Source organism: Macrobrachium rosenbergii, chromosome 1 (assembly GCF_040412425.1).
Source record: "Macrobrachium rosenbergii isolate ZJJX-2024 chromosome 1, ASM4041242v1, whole genome shotgun sequence".
NCBI lineage: Eukaryota > Metazoa > Arthropoda > Malacostraca > Decapoda > Palaemonidae > Macrobrachium > Macrobrachium rosenbergii.
This window is the reverse complement of record NC_089741.1, coordinates 36,116,366-36,133,127: the sequence shown is the minus strand read 5'-3', so window position 1 is coordinate 36,133,127 and position 16,762 is coordinate 36,116,366. Positions and strand designations below refer to the sequence as shown.

Below are 16,762 nucleotides of genomic sequence, written 5' to 3'. Positions count from 1 at the left end.
AACACAATTGCTTCAATTTGCTTTTAGCTTTTAATGGAATAAATGTTATAAAAGACTACAAACTTATACATATCACGCCTATGAGGCAGATCAATTAAAAAGATTCTATAAAAGACTGCAAGCAATTATCCTAACAACACTAACAGATCTCTTTTGGAAATAAAAGACAGGGCAAGAAGCATAAAAAAACTAACTTGGCTTTAAATACCCAAGAAAAAACAAAGACCTATAGATACTGTGGTCATATTCAAACTGATATAAAAGTATAGCTGACCTGAATGGAAAAAAGAAATAAAATGACAGTAAAAAAATAAACAAAATCAAAGCTAAAATGTCTACATGAAATCCAAGTTAACAAAGTAATAAACAGAATGGAATGTATTTTGAAATACCTGCATAAATTTCTGAGCTAAAATTAAAATTATGCAGCCCCCATCCACCATTTCCAGAATCGGCAAACATAGTGTCATACAGGAATTAGAACATCAAGACAGATGTATATGTACACAAAGAGAAGGTTAAAAAATAAATTATGCCCTGTTATACATAAGAACTATATTTTCAGGATTCAAATGCTGTTGTTATTCACTGATACAGAGAGCTCCCCATTGACATCAGATGTCTGAAAGAAATATACACATACACATTTCATTTTTATATCTGTGGCTATATTTGCATTGAGTCCAATCCTAAAATTTGATGACTCAATCATTGCATTATAAAGCTGTAAACTGTGAACAAATATATTTTTAATGCTTCTACAGCATATGTAACGTAAAAAGTCATTTTTTACTTTAATGGTTCCTTTATGTCATATTTATAGATGGGATCCTTCATGTGCAGGACTCCTTACTAGTTTTGTATAAGCTGTTGTTGACTGATTTGATATAACAAAATGGTGTCAAGGCAAATAAACTAGTCAACTATGTAACTTGGCAGTACAGTAATAGAATATGTCACCCAACAATACCCACAATTCATGCATTCCTATATATATCTCACAAACTCATGAAAAATATAAAAATGCAATTACAGCATTCCATATCTTATCAAGGAGACATCTGCAAACAATGTAGACCCACAAGTGAATGAAATGAAAAAATGTTTTATATACCAATGCTGTGCATACACCTAAATCTGGAAACACAAAGCAAGTTATTCCACTTACCTCTTTTGTACTTTCATCATCGTTATCAATATCTAAAATCTGAAGAAAAATGTCAATCAAGTGATTCACGATAATTTTTACACTTCTACTGCATGGGACTCGCACCTTAAAAAGCAAAAATGTTGTTAAATTTTGATACACATTTTCTATAAATGCATTTAATAATCTCAAAGCACCACAGTATGCAGAATACAAGGATATATCAAGAGTTCACAATTATTGTATCAGACAAGAAAAAAGGGGGAAATATTTTGAAAATTAACTTTGTCAAGGAGTGGAAAGTACCTCTGGGAGCAATTGGACTTGGATATGCATTGTGATGACTGAGTAAGGTTTACAGCAACAGAGTATACAACAATAACATAATTTTTAAAAACTAAATTAATTCTTTTAATACAAACCCACAGTGACCATTGACCGAAATTCAAGCTTCAGAAGATGAACCCTATTCAGACGGAACAAGTCCACTGCAGCCATTGATTTCAAAGTCAAGCTTTCAAAAAGAATATGGTGCTCATTAGGAAGTCAGAGAAGATACAGGGAAATATACAGAAAGAAGAGATCTCACTTATTAAAAAGATAAAATAAATAAATATATAAAAATGTATTAAAAAGCAAGGAGAATAGCATTAGGGTAGTAGTACACTTCATCTTCGCTTGAACTTCTGAAGTTCCAATTGCATAACACTCTCAGGGAGACTGTTCCACAATCCAACGGTGCGAGGAATAAAGGACCTCTGGAACTGAGAAGTTTGACAACAAGGCACATTTACTGCATATTTGTGCTGCTATTCAGCAAATCTGGTTGCTCTCGGCAGGAAGAGGGGATCAGGGATCAACTGTGAACGATCTCTGTTAAAATACTACTTATGAAAAATTGACAAACAAGAGACCATCCGTTGATGGTCCAAGTCATAACTGCTAATATTTGAAACAGAAACCAACCACCACAAACTACTCTATCTAAAGAGACAAATCTCTGGCAGAAGCAGACATCCACACCAGAGAACATTATTCTATTCAAGGAAGCACAAATGACCTAAAACAGGTTGCACTGATTTTATCAGTTATAAATATATTAGGCCTTACAAACAATACCTAACTTTCATGCAGCATTTACTGAAACTTTCATCAGATGTTTTTCAAACATAAGATGTGAGTCAAAAGTTACAACTAGAACAGTTAAAGCTTCAGACACATTCAGCAAAGTACCATCTACCTGAAGGGGAGGATGGGGTGGAAACCTTATATGAGATCTGCTAATCAATGGTGTTTTCGTTTTACTGGAGTTCAGCCTCATACCCAACTGACTACACCATTCACTGATTCAGTCCATGTCCCAGTTGAGGCTGTGGGCAGCTTCATTTCTCATAAGTGGTGACTACTACACCCACAAGTGTTGCATCATCGCCATACTGAACAATCTTGTTTTCCAGACCAACAACCACATCACTTGTATACACTAAAAATAACAGTGGACCAAGACCTCTACCCTGTGGAACTCCAGACATAACAGTCTTGGTTCGCTAAAGATACCATCACAGCAACTCGCTGATGCCTAACTATAAGGAAATCTTGCCGTAACCTAAAACACATCCACCCACTAAAAGATTCTGGAGTTCATAATTAAGTGCCTTGTGATTTACTAATCGAAAGCAACACTAAAATCTATTTGAATTACTCTGCACTCAAAAACCTTATCAAGGTTCTCTTGCAAAATGGCATGTCAAGTCAGCTGAATCACTCTTTAAGAAGTCTGATCCAGCCGTGATTGAGAAGAGGCATTTTGGAGAGTATTACTTCAGTTAAATGTTATGAAAAATATATGTAGTTTTTAAAAAATTATATTTATTTCATTACAAACTTATTGCATTAACATAGGCTGAATGGTGCACTGAATCGGTGACATTCTGAACAAAGAAATAAGCTACTCCTGAGTGAAGTATAAGTAGGCACACACGCACACTTACCTACCCACTGCCAATTTTTTAACACAGACTGGAGTGTCTGCAGAAATACACTGACTATGAATTTGGAGCTATTGTAAGTAATGGTTTGTAAAACAAACATTTTTATAAGCTGCTTGAAACTGCACACCAGAAACAAATGCACAGTAATTTATCATCAGATGATTTCATATTCTAAAGCAAAATTATGGCAGTGTTTTTGAAATTCAGAGTTAAAATTGCATGCTTTTGATTACTGAATAACATGAAAAATATACTTCAGGAACCAACTTACTTTCCCATCAGCACTTAAATTTATGCATGGAGTTTGGAGTCGATATAACTGGAGAAGGTACATGGGTATCTGAGTTAATCTTTCAGCAAAGGAGTTGATTGTGGAGAAATACTCAGTCAAATCTTCTTCTTTCATTTGGTCAGAGCTACTGTCCACAATGCTGAAATGACCCCATAATTTGATAAACATCTATGTCTATGTATGTGAAAATTCAAATTCAAGCACAATACTGTAATCATAAATTAGCTAAATAATGAATAAACCTTTTTTAAAGGAAACTCTGTTCCATACGATATGAACTATCCCTTATAAAGCCTTGTTTCATGTGTGACCATAGACCATCCTCTCAATGTGACATCATCAGTACTTACAACCTACGAGAGCTATCTTTTGATTGGCTGGTGAGGTTAAACTATCCTATACCAATAATAACGGAGAAAACGTGAAATTTGGAGAGCATGAACATGGAAACTCTTATGTAAAGCCAACGTTTATATCTTAAGATTTCAGACAGCAAGATAAAGGGATCTAGAAAAGAAAGGCCATTAAGTACAAGGATTTCAAGGTGTAAGTGGGTGAAAACTCCACATTTATAAAGCTTGAACAGCAAGATTAAAGAAAGTAAAGGGTGATGGAAGTAAAGTGATGAAAGACTAAAAAGTGCGTGCACCTAGGGGCTGAAGGGATGCTGTCAACACCCTTTAGTAACGCCTACAGCACACCACACAAGGTGCACTGACAGCTTGATCCCTGTCTGAGATATACCATAAGAGCCAAATTATTTGAAAATTCTTGGCTCATACTACTTTTCATATAGAAAATCACTATTCAGGTCAACTAACTGACAGCTACGTAGCTAGACACTCAAGAGAAAGACAACTTGGACCTGTTACATGTTTGACTGATGCCAAACTGAAAGTGAATTGAGCAGTATGCCTACAATGCAAGGGTCCCAAAATTACCAACACACTTCTGAGAGGTTTATAACATGCCATGAAGCTATCAGCCTTTGATTTACCATTTTTCTGAGGCCTGGTTTGCATGACAGGAAGAGGAACTCACTTCTTTGAGTTCTACGGAACAGCGAAAAAATTTGTATAGAAAAGATGCAAAGGAGCTACCTTGTACTAAAGAGAAAGGGATTGAGAGCAACAAAAAATTAAGTATCCCAAATATCACAGCAATGTTCTAAACAGGCTCAAATAAGTACAACACAATATTTTAGTAAATAAGATAAAAAAAAAGGGAACAAAAAATACACCTTACAAATACAAAGATATAAATTTTAATATGAACTCTTCAAGACAAATTTAAAATAACCTAAATCCCAAATGATCCTAGATATAAGAGGCTCAATTACATTTTCATAAAAAACTAAACTGCTGGATGGAAGAGAATAAAAAAAGTATGATACCAGAAAACTTATTCTCGAAGGACCTGGAATTGACTATTAAAGGATAAAGTATAAGAAATAAGTTTACTGAGGGAATGCATAAGGAGGAAATTTGGCTAACAGAGCCCTAGGCCAGAAATTGTCAAATGCCAGTTTAACAAGACCACCGAGTCATGTTTCAAGATTCTCATAGAGTTTGCCAATAGGAACTGTTCTTACATTAACACAAACATAAACAAGGTAAAATTGAAGTAGCTGAACACTTAGGTAGGAAGGACTCACAGGGAACATAAAAATGGTATTTCAAACTACTTAGAGATAATGACCAGACATCAGCAAGACATAAAAGAAGGTGAGATCAAGTTTGTTCTGAGAACAACCAGTTTCCACCAGAAAATCATGTTCTTCAAAAATTGCAATACTGTACCTAAATTGAAAGCTAACACTCTCATATAATAATGGAAAATAGTACAGCTCAGAAACAACGCTCACTACATTCTGAGAAGGCAATATTAAAAGTAAAGGGTTGAACTCTCATGAAAAACCATCTTTATATCAAGTGGGGTTTAAATATATTAATCAATTTATCCATTTCCACAAAACTTAAATAAGCATTTTCATAGTAAAATTTATTATTGGATAAATACCTATTGTTAAAGTCAGCTTATATCTCCTTGCCTATCGGTGCTGAGATATAAGCTAACTTTAACAGTATGTATGCTTCATCCCAAATAACAATTTTTCAGTCAAGGCCATCACTACAGCTTCTAATATGCGTCAAGAATACCACCCTAACTGCAATACTGTTACTTACTTGGTCCACACATGTTGTATATCCTTCAAACTAATGCTCACTGCTATTCTGGGCTTCCCTTTGTGATTGGGATCCGGTAAAGCGTCCGTTCCGAAAGGTGGGTGGATATGGTACACGAAATCTACCATCAGATCTAAAAAAATATATTATGTTATAAAAACTTGTAACACGCCTTCAAAATTTCACAGTATGCAAACCACACTTGTACACATGCACCTGTGTTGGAACTTAAAAGTAAAAAATGTTTGTGCACTAGACAGCAAAATGAGCAACAGTCCCATAGAATAAACATAAATATTAACTTGCAAAGTAACTTATCACAAAACAATGTCCATGTGTGATAAAGGAAACTGAATAGGTATATAAATAAATATTACACTTTTAAAGCAGCTACCACAAAACAGAATGCCCATGTGTGATAAAATGAAATAGACTACATAAATAAATAAGTAAATTTTACAGATAAGGTAGAGGCTGATGCCTTACAGAAAGATAAAAGTGGTATATGACAGGTTATAATTAAAAATAAGTTCTTAAGACAAATGACCATCAATGCACAGCAGCCTTTGTGAAGTCAAAGAATCCAGGGGGAAAGTAGGTAAAACAAGCTTAGTAAAACTAAGCATAATAAACATTTGAAAAAATTGTAGGTAAAGTAGGAAAATGGGTTTAAATGGAATATGAAATTTAGGCTAAATACTAGCCAGAGGACACATGGACATTTACTGTACAGGAGGCAACAGGAAAGTTGGCAAAAGAAAAAAAATATAGCCAGGAAAGTGGCCTCGTGGATGGTGTTATGAGAGGAAAAATGTATCTGATTCCTTCTAAGATGAAAGAGGGATGGTATCATTTGCTTAAATTTTTACCAAAAACTATGTGGTCATTACATTAGCCTCTTAAAACAGTAAAAAATAACACAATTTTGTTACAGCAGGGTCAACCAAGATACAGTATACGTAAATCCCAGATTGTTTAGCTATGTTGCACAGCACTTCAAGACTTTGAAACATTTCACCAACAATTACTTACGTTTCCTGCTTTGATGAGAAGGAAGGGGACATAATCTTCCGCTCCAAACTCCAGCTATCCACATCAGGTCGTTCTGTCGGATACCGTATCTGCTAACGTAGCACCCAAAGGACCCCTGGAGCCAGTTCATAACCACATGGTGAATGACTTCTCTTCCTGAAACACCTCTAATTCATAAAAACTGAATACCTTCTACATAATATAGACTTAAGATGACTTTATATTTAAATATTTGAACTATAATTCTATAACAAATAAATTTCACTTCTATATTAGCTATTCCATGCTAAAATTTTATTAATATTGCTAATAACATTTAAAAGCAGATTATCAATTCAAGATCTTGTCTCTTCTATGGATGGCAAAAACAAATTGTTTTTGCCTATACACTACATGCATAAAAGAAGCCCATCCTTGGCTTATGCAGGAACTGATCCCATGATACTCTATGTAACTAAAAATCCATGTAAATTTAAATTCTTTAATCTGTATGAAATTACGCACAAGAACCTATGCACATTCTCCTACGTAAAATAATATAAAACATCTCTAGATTGCTTATAATACCTATATTCTGAAAATATGAAAATACAGTATAGTACTTATAGTTGTTATACTTCTTAGTTTAGGAAATATTGTAATAAAAAACAAAGTCTGTACAAATATAAACTACTGAAGTCCAAAGTGCATATCACAGGCAACAAGGTGGCATTTTATTTTATTCAAAACTTTCATTTAATAACAAAAAAGAGAACTTGTAAACACAGAATTAAATACAATACATAATAATCAATAAAAGAGAAAATGTAATCTGTGTGTGTGTGCAAAAATTCACCAAATTCTTTGTTCTTCTCCTTGATAACCTTTGTAGGACAATGCTAATGATCCTTGAAGACAAGGATGGTAACATGACACTAACATGACTTTTTGATAGGATGTCAGGAGAATCACAGAAATTGGATGAGCAAGGATCCGACTGTAGGCATTACCAATTTGTAGAGTAATAATGATACTTCACAACTACAGATGCCTTAGTTAATAACAGTATCATACAAGGCTGTTTTATTCTTTTTCTTTGCTATATCAAATGTTGCAGTAGTTGTGGGCAGGTTATTCCTCAGCATAGCTTGTACGCGACATCACATCCTTCAAAATTGCTTGTTAAAAACTGGTTACAATTTTCTGAGTGTCCAAACCATCAGCTCTGCCTCCTCTAAATCTTCTACCTCATCCTCCCCAACTGTAGAGGATTTCACAAGCTCCTTGAGTTCCTTATTAATAAGTTTCTCCATGCTCCCTAGTGTATGCCTTAACATAGTTGTTGTGTCAAGAGAAACTTTCCCTGCCAGCTTCCCTCAAAATTTTAAAATCATCCTGACTTCTGCATAAGCTGCAGGAAGTCCTTGAAGCCACCAACTACCTCACTCCACAATAACTTCCAACAGACATCGACTGCCTTTGGCTCTTTGGCCTCTGCAATAAGCATACTTACATCTACAACTGTGATGCTCTTCTACATATCTATGTAATTGCTCTCAGGATTAGTACCTGAGGCAGCCTGAATCCTTCTGAGGGTGAGGCATTGCCTTAATGCACATGATGACACCTTGGTCTCAGGACGACAGTAGTAAAACTGTGTTCAGAAGCAAGAACATCACATCTACAGTCTTGTCAGTGAAGCAGAGATTAGGGAAGACAGGGAGCACTGCCAGTTTTTCGGACCTTGCGATGATTCTCCTTCCAAACGGAGTACCACATTGAAGTAATTTTTAGCCTGTCTTTGAGCTGTCACGCCCATCTGATCCGTAGACACTTAATAGATAATACAAAACCCATCCCCCGATTTTAGATCAACAATTAGAGCTGTGCATCGTTCTACGTGACTGCCCAATTTTAATCAGTAATGAATATCCAATAGTGAAAAAAAAATTGATTTGAAGAAATTTTCTCATTTTTCAAAATTTTCAGTTTATCTCATTATTAAAATTTATATGGAGTTGTACTCAATTAAATGAGACCTTTTGTATTCCTACAAAAATTATTTGGTCCAGCCCTGTAGGACTTAAGAATGTTAATGCATCAGTACTGTAATATTAAACAATTTTCATTGATGACGAATAACAAGAGGTACATACCAGTATAAAACATCACAGGAAACCATTCCAACCCACTGAAAGACTGACTTTGGGTCTTGCTACTTCGAAATAACCAGGCGCTATACACATTCATATCTACATCTTCATCTGTGGTGTTTCCAAGGCTTAAGGAATTAATTTCTATTCTCACCGCATCCACGGTTTTTGGTTGGAGTGTTAAGCAGGACGTAGTACTAAGTGACACTGTTAACACAGCCGAAGGATATACTTCTAATACCTGAGGAAGAAAATATCTTAGTACACACCCTATATCAAACAACTGTAATGTAGCAGTGAGTAATTAAAAAGGTACATTTTTAAAACAAAAGTTTTTTCACACAAACCCATTAGTACTTGTAAGTGGCCCTGTCATGCCAAGAAAGCATCCCAAATGCTTCAGTCCCTCTCGAAAAAGAAAGAAAAAAGCAGTCATCTGGTAATACATGTGTAGGCAGATGCCCATCTCAAGCAGTTATGTACTTTATAATGAAGTGAATAAAACCAGATCAAATGTGTTATATTACATAAAGAAAGAAGCAATTAGAGTAAATAGCAAAGAGACCATGCACTGTTTAAAACCTTAAAGTACAAGTTCAATGAAAATAAAAAATTAACAAATAACAAAATTTTTAGTTTTCAATCCCAAGTAGAAGTAAATGAGAGCACAAGTCATTACAGCTAAAAGTGATAAAAGTAAAGTTTACTCAATAAAGATGCCTTAGTAGGCAACCTAATCATAAAACAAAAAAGTAAACTTAACATTTGCAATGAACCGAACAAAAGCTAACTTTCAAGAAAGTACTCACTAGCTTTCCTTTTGTTACTTACTAGAGACCAAAACTTACCTTAAATATGTAGACTGCAGTAACTGCCAATTGAACACTAGCTAGAAGCCTAACAGCATTAGTAGCTCTTCTGCACAAACCAATAGGAATGCCTAAACTTGCATATTTTACCAAAGTACTGTACCAAACATAAAGAGGGGAATCTAAACGATCTGGCTATTACAATCATCTCTATCTTCAAGAGAGCAAATAAAAGTTCACGAATCACCTTATCGTGCATAGGCAAAAAGCAGATACAATGAAAATGGAAAGGTAACATAAATAAATCACCTTCGAGAAAAATCACAAGTTTGGGGACTTCATTCAAGCAGAGAGTATCATTGCAAAGTATGAATATTTTCAGCTGTTCCTATGCACTAAATATCCGATAAAGAGCAAATGAACCAAATGCTGTAATTATGAATTTAAAGTAGTGAGGGAAAAAGTAAGTGACAAAACCTGTACAGTTTACAAATGCGAGTACATTATACTAGAATACTGTACACAGTAATATATAGATTTGTAGTAGTAAGGAAGTATTGTCATTCAAAAGTGCATTCAGAGCAATAACTATACCGTTTAGGGGAATCTTTCATGAGTAGTATACTGTACTCCTTTTTGGAAATGTACAACTTACAAACTATTCCACATTGATGACAACACATCAATCACAAACTCTTCTAATCTGGCAAAAAAAAAAAAAAATTTATTAAAACTTACCTTATTCTTTAAAAAGTTTTCGTACTTTTTTCTCAAGAGTTTATCTCCGTATCTAAAATTGGACATTGAACTCAAGTAACAGAGCTTGTGTATTCTACTGGTGAGTACTGAAAAAAAAAAATAAAAACATTTAACAAATGTATTCCAAACAAACCACACTCAACATTCAAGAACTGTTACTTTTTTGGCCGTTGACATTTCCAACCTTTTGAAATACTAAATACATAAAGACTTTGAACACTGTTACTCTCAAGCGGTAAGAACCCTATTAAAACCACTGGCTTTCAAATGTAATGCACAAAAGAATCAGAATCATACTACAGCTCACATTTCAAGTGTTCTTTCCAAGTGACCGCTTCCTCTCTGTGTAACTTGAATGCTGCAGAAGGATCAGACTGTGATTCACTCTCCAAAGGTCTTATTCGAGGGGTTCTAAACGGAGTTGCCATTGGGGTTCGGCCAAGTTTACGAGCAGGGGTTTTCTGTAGCATACCAGCAGGGGTTCTTTGTAGCATGCCAGCAGGCGTCCTCAAGGGGGTTCTAGCTGGGGTGTAACGGACATTTAGCTTATACGAAGGCGGCGTAATGTTTCTAAAGTTATATCTGTAAATAAGAGAAAAATACCACCACAGTACATAAATACATGTAAAATGAGCTTTATTAACACTACTGTACCACAACTGCTGTGGTTATAACAACTCTCACTACATCTGAAAACACTGATGAAATCTCATGAAATGCTTGATAAATACTAATGTATTTTACTAGTTAGTACAAGAATAGATAATATAAAATCTAAGGATTTTCCCTCTATAACTAGGTCTCACTTTATAACAGGCAGTTCCTGGTTTACGACAGGGGCTCCACCATTCTGCCGCTTTGGAGCCATATTTCCTTCATCAGATAGGCGTCATAACCCTGGAACATGTGTTGTAACCCAGAAAATAATTTTTGATGAATATATTTGAAGAGCATCGTAAGCTCTGAGCATTGTGCGCTGAGCCCGTCGTAGCCCGGGGACTGCCTGTATTCTTTTATTTGTTCACGTCAACCTTGACCAGGGATAAGTCCACATTTGTTCAAAATGAATTTGATGCTGCCTTCATTGACCAGCATTTGAGTTGTTGCTGATGGCGCTTTTAGTCAACCTATAACTATTCGCGCCTGGCATTCCACAGTGTAGTGCTCCAAGACCTTTGTTGTTTAATCTTTGTAAATGATATCACTGTTGGCTTTTGAAAAAGATAATGCAACTCTGGCTGCAATACAGTTAACCCCCCGTATTCGTGTTCTCACAGTTCGCGGACTCACGTATTCGTGGATTTCTCTGTGGAACGTATCTACCCATTATTCGTGGAAAATTCGCCCATTCGCGGTATTTTTCACTGAGAAATATTCACTAATTACTGTATTTTCATATCATTTTCATGACTATATGCACTTTTTGTGATAAAACTATTAAAATGCTCAGGTAAAAGCATTTGTTGAGGGTTTTTCTTGTGTTTAAACCATCAAAATATGCAGTTCTAAGTGTTTTTGGAAGGGTTTTAAGTATTCACGGATTTTAACTATTTGCCAGGGGGCGCCAGTATGCAACCCCTGCGAATACGGGGGTTTACTGTTCCTCTCCCCTTACATAATATGTGTCAGCTGGGCTTTATAAAATCTAAAGTCAATTAGTAAATGATATACTACAGCAAGAGGACCTTATTGATTAGCAAATTTCATGCCAGTGTCTTACATCACGGTTCTTAGTGCTTAGGTATTAGTGCGCTTAATAATTCATATCAGTTCCTCTATTCTTGCCCTTATTTTGCTCTCCTGACTTTCATTAATTACTTTGTAACCTTATGTTATTTATATGTTTTATTTATTTATGTTTTTAATTTTAAATCCCACTTTTATTTCACTTACATCATATATATACAGGACATATTATTGTGGATTCATTTTATTCAGTAATAATAATAATAACCCACTGTTCAACAAGATAAGTTATCCGCAGTATAAAATTTACATTAAGATTTAATTATAAGATTTACAATAATAATTATAATAGTAAAAGAAGAACAGACTAGAGTAGCACTATATATATATATATATATATATATATATATATATATATATATATATATATATATATATATATATATATATATATATACAGGCAGTCCCCGGTTTACGACAGTTCCAGCTACGACGTTCGAGGTTCGGCGCTTTTCAAATATATTCATCAGAAATTATTTCCTGGTTTACGACGCATGTTCCGTTAAATTTCCGATCCGACGGAAGAAATATGGCCCCAAAATGGCAGAATAATCATAATTTGAAGGTTTTTGATGTAAAACTCAATAATAATGCAGTTTACATCGTTTTCAATGCACCCAGAGCATTAAAAGTAAGGTTTTCTTATGATTTTTACGATTTTCGACGATGTTCCGCTTACGACGATTTTCGGGTTCTGACGCGGCGCAAGAACGGAACCCCATCGTAAACCGGGGACCGCCTGTATATATATATATATATATATTGTATATATGATATATATTTATATTGTATATTGTTTTAGAATGTACACATTAATGACTCCCATCAACATACCTTTCACTTGATCTAGGTGATGAGAGACTGCTGTCCATCTCAGGAGTTACCTGAAACATTGAAGGATTTTATATTCACACTCCAGATTCTTATATTACTGGGCTTGATTATAAAGATTTCCACAAACAAAGCTGTTAAACATGAGCCTCCAACACTGAAAAGAGACTGCACAGTAATATGGTGCTGTATACCATCTTGTTTCTCAACATCCATAACAATTACAACAGCAATTCTATAATGAAGATAAATTCAAACTTATCATGCAGTAAGTATTATCGGACTACTGAGCTGACATTCTAGAATATTCTTACAAGGCTCACTCACAAGATTCTTCGTTACATAATCTGATCTTCTACCAAATCATAACTCCTCAAGAACATAGTAATAAAATGGGATAGATTCAAAATGAAGATTCTGACAAACATGTTGCACCGTTGCAGTTGAGCTGCTTTCTCTACAATCATTAACTTAGTAGTAATGTGTGTCTCAGTTTATGCAGAGGATGCTTGGACTCCTCACCAAAGTCACTGATTAGTACACTGAACCTACTGCTTTTATCATGTTGTATGGAGCTTTTTTGATGCACACATTCAAGATTCCTCTAACACATCATTCTTATGAGTGCTGGCATATATCATTAAGTGAGTTGATTATTACATCCATTTCTTAAATCTGTAGTTAAAGCATTCTACACAACAGTTTTGTGTATGCATAAGAATACAAATTTTTAAAAACCAAAAATATTAATATGAATGCCACTCTAAGTTTGTTAACATATATTAATTGTTATAAAGTAAACAATACAAAGAATTAATTTGTACTGTACCGGGTTTTCTGGTGAAGTCTGCAATGTATTTGTTTTCAGTTTCTTGGTGGTTTCAGAAATCTTCTTTTTCTTTGACTTGGTTGATGAAATGGGTGAGCGCGACATCTTTCTTGGAGAAGGTTTCTTAGCAACTGAACTCTTTTTGTTCAAAGATGTGGATTTCTTTGGCGTCATAGCTATGCCCCTTCTTCACAGAAAACAAGAGTCGAAATTAAAAAAATAAGAACATAATGTAAATCTTTCACTGTGGTCTATCATACTGATTGTATATTTAAAATATAAATTTAAAAAATAAATAACTATTTCAGCATTTCACATCACACAAACCAGCTCAAAATGTATATTACTGTAAATACTGACTAGGCAGAAATGAGGTTGGCTCTGAATTAAAGCATTGCAATTTATGAGTATTTGCACCAGCTAAATTTGGAATAACAATGTGGATAAGACATAACATATAAGTAATGGGCAAAGTATGTAACACTGAAAGAGGAGAAAGTGAACTTGAGAAGAAATAATATGACTATGGAGGTAATACTTAAGACTAATAAATGAAGAGAATGAATATGATTTAAAATCTATTACTGTGAAAGGACAATTGAAAAAGAGAGAGAGAGAGAGAGAGAGAGAGAGAGAGAGAGAGAGAGAGAGAGAGAGAGAGAGAAATAAATGACATGAGATACACAGGACATACTCATGTTAAGCCTAGGCTGCTTCAAGCAGTATGCTATATAAATAATCAAATCCAGCTACTAATGAAATATTCAAGTAAGCATTACAGTAGTATCATTTTAAGCAGCCTTGCTTATTGCAAAGATGAATACACACTGACTTTCTTATTAAGTTTCAGTGTTAATCATGGAGAAGAAATATAGAATTTGAAAGGTAAGTGGTATTTTTCCCATACACAAACCAGAAACTTATATTTAGAAGTATTCCCAGTGTGGTCTAGAGACAATCACGGGACCTTGGTAATAAGGTTGATAACGGGTGGCAACAGGGACAGTGCAAGTACGGTTGAGTAAGATTATGATAAAAGGCTTGTCATTAAAGAAACAAAATTAATACTACAAACATTACAGTATTCTGGTATCCATGACATATAGAACAACCACCAACACCAAATAAAAATTACAAGTAAAAGCATAACAACCCAACTGAGAACCATGACCACAAAAAATGGAGACGTTTGGATCAATGTAGCTGAAGAAAAAATATTGGACTGCCGACTAGTGAGTGGGCTATGTCCAGCCACTCAAGTGTCATAGAGGATCGTTTCCAACTTACATAAAGGGTGATAGTTCTATTCTTGTAGGAAAAAATTTGAAGTACTCAAGTGTTATTGGCAAATAATTATTATCCAGAGGGCAGGTCCTTCATATTCCATAATTAAAGTATGTTGAAATAATTACCATTCAGCAATTGGAAACATTAAGCTATAGCCTATAACCATCATTTTTGCTTTCCCTACCCACAGGCTAGCCTAGACCTTGCCAACATTAGGTTTTCCACCGAATTTTAACATTGGTTACTTCAAGATTTACGGACGGCAAATGCTGGAAGGTCATACCATATAGGGAGGCCCAAGCGCTGAAGTTCGGGTCACAGCACACTAGCCTGCTTGTTAAGCTTGCCGCAGCATCCTACACTTTTAGGTTCGGTTAGATTAAGACTGACTGGCTGGTCAAGACTACGATTTTGATTATACGTGCGAATGCACGGAGCATCTGCGGGGCGAGCACTGAACGAAGGGAAGAGGTTCCGCAGACGAAAACAAACCTAACCTTTCCTTGAATGCCATGTCCCAATCTAATCAAACCTCACATTCCTAACCTCACTTTGGGTGCGTGCCCTGACCTGGCCGGAGGGACTTTGCCATCCCCAGACCCCCCTACTGACACTAAACATTGGAGACGAACGAGATTAAGCTTCCGTTCGAAGGTAGTCCTGTCGTTCTGCAAACTGCCCCCATCTGCGATACTGTGGTCAAAGTTTACCGACCCAAATAAGCTTAGCCTAGGTCCCTACACCTAACTGATAGCCTACCACAGAACGTTAGCTTAAGTCTAAGGTTAGAGCAACAAATGCGAGTCGTTTGCAGCTATTCTATGCTACAGCGGTGTTTGGGCCTAACTTACAACAAAAAGAAGGCAATATGATAGCCTAGCATGGGGTGCGCGTCAGGGAAAATTAGGCCTAGCCTACCACATAAGCTAAGCTTCAGACTGGCTCAGCCTAAGCCTGTTAGACAGAAAGTTAATCACACAGGCATCATAACCGTTAGTTTTATCAAGGAATACGACGGAATATAAACACTGGCGGCCTAAAATACTAGTTGATCCAGAGCTCGCCTAACCTCCCCGCGGCAGGAACCGCACCCTAAGCCTGGCTAGCAGCTATGGCCATCACCAGCCCGCAATCGGGGCTTTATTACTCGAAAACACTCCGACAGATTAACCCGGATTACTCACCCTTATATTACATCAGTCTCAGGCTTAAAATAGGAATCACTATTCATTCATCGTAAAAACAAATCAAGAAAAAATAAAAACAAAACAGTTCGGGGGATTCTTCGCGGAAAAGTTTAAAATACAGACGCAATGTTTTGATGCCGAAACTCGCATCGTGATTGGTCCAGACGATCCGTAAATAAAGCTTCTGATTGGCTGTCGGGGTGCGCGTTCGAGATCGGACCGAAAAATTGTGTTGGCATTGACCTGCACTAATTTTCTGTGTTTTTTTATGCGTTGGGCATCAGGTATCTTAAACATTTGTTCTGGAATGTTTTCGATATGAGAAATACACCAATCCTTCTTTAATCTGACAGTCGATAAAATTCAAATATAAAACACCTGTTTTCCATTTTTAATATGATGTAAGCCTTAGGCCTCGTTCCACTGCCGGCCTTTTAAGTCAAGGATAGAAGTAGATAACTTAAAACGAATGTAGGAGCAGAGTTGGTGAATTTAATGAACCTGCAAAGATAATTGAAATGTGAATGAATAAAC

At 35.6% G+C, this 16,762-nt stretch overlaps 2 protein-coding genes across 6 annotated transcripts in view; both read right to left on the bottom strand.

Moving 5' to 3' along the window:
• LOC136849763 (protein phosphatase 1 regulatory subunit 14C) overlaps positions 1–16,762 on the bottom strand; it is a 366,597-nt gene that overhangs the window by 155,963 nt on the left and 193,872 nt on the right. The window lies entirely within an intron of this gene.
• On the bottom strand, positions 12–16,632 carry LOC136849302 (centromere protein L-like). 5 transcript variants are annotated; one of them, XM_067122730.1, is made up of 11 exons: positions 16,607–16,632; positions 13,755–13,941; positions 12,929–12,978; positions 10,656–10,930; positions 10,328–10,434; positions 8,784–9,021; positions 6,649–6,804; positions 5,617–5,749; positions 3,410–3,569; positions 1,169–1,273; positions 12–622 (listed from the first exon to the last, which is right to left on the bottom strand). In XM_067122730.1, the coding sequence occupies exons 1-11, from the start codon at positions 16,615–16,617 to the stop codon at positions 569–571; spliced, it is 1,476 nt and encodes a 491-aa protein (XP_066978831.1). In that variant the 5' UTR covers positions 16,618–16,632; the 3' UTR covers positions 12–568. The 5 variants fall into 5 exon arrangements, with proteins under 5 accessions (XP_066978831.1, XP_066978981.1, XP_066978945.1 ...); XM_067122880.1 differs by lacking the exon at positions 16,607–16,632 and adding an exon at positions 15,325–16,387; XM_067122844.1 differs by lacking the exon at positions 16,607–16,632 and adding an exon at positions 16,226–16,387 and having other exon boundaries at positions 13,755–13,938.

Bases quoted from the DNA above. Each gene is read 5' to 3' on its own strand.
- LOC136849302 (XM_067122680.1), bottom strand. From the start codon at position 15,924: ATGCTAGGCTATCATATTGCCTTCTTTTTGTT. The intron at 12,979-13,754 runs GTACAGTACAAA...TCAATGTTTCAG, and splicing joins AGACTTCACCAGAAAACCCG to GTAACTCCTGAGATGGACAG. The intron at 10,931-12,928 runs GTATGTTGATGG...TCTTATTTACAG, and splicing joins TCACCTAGATCAAGTGAAAG to ATATAACTTTAGAAACATTA.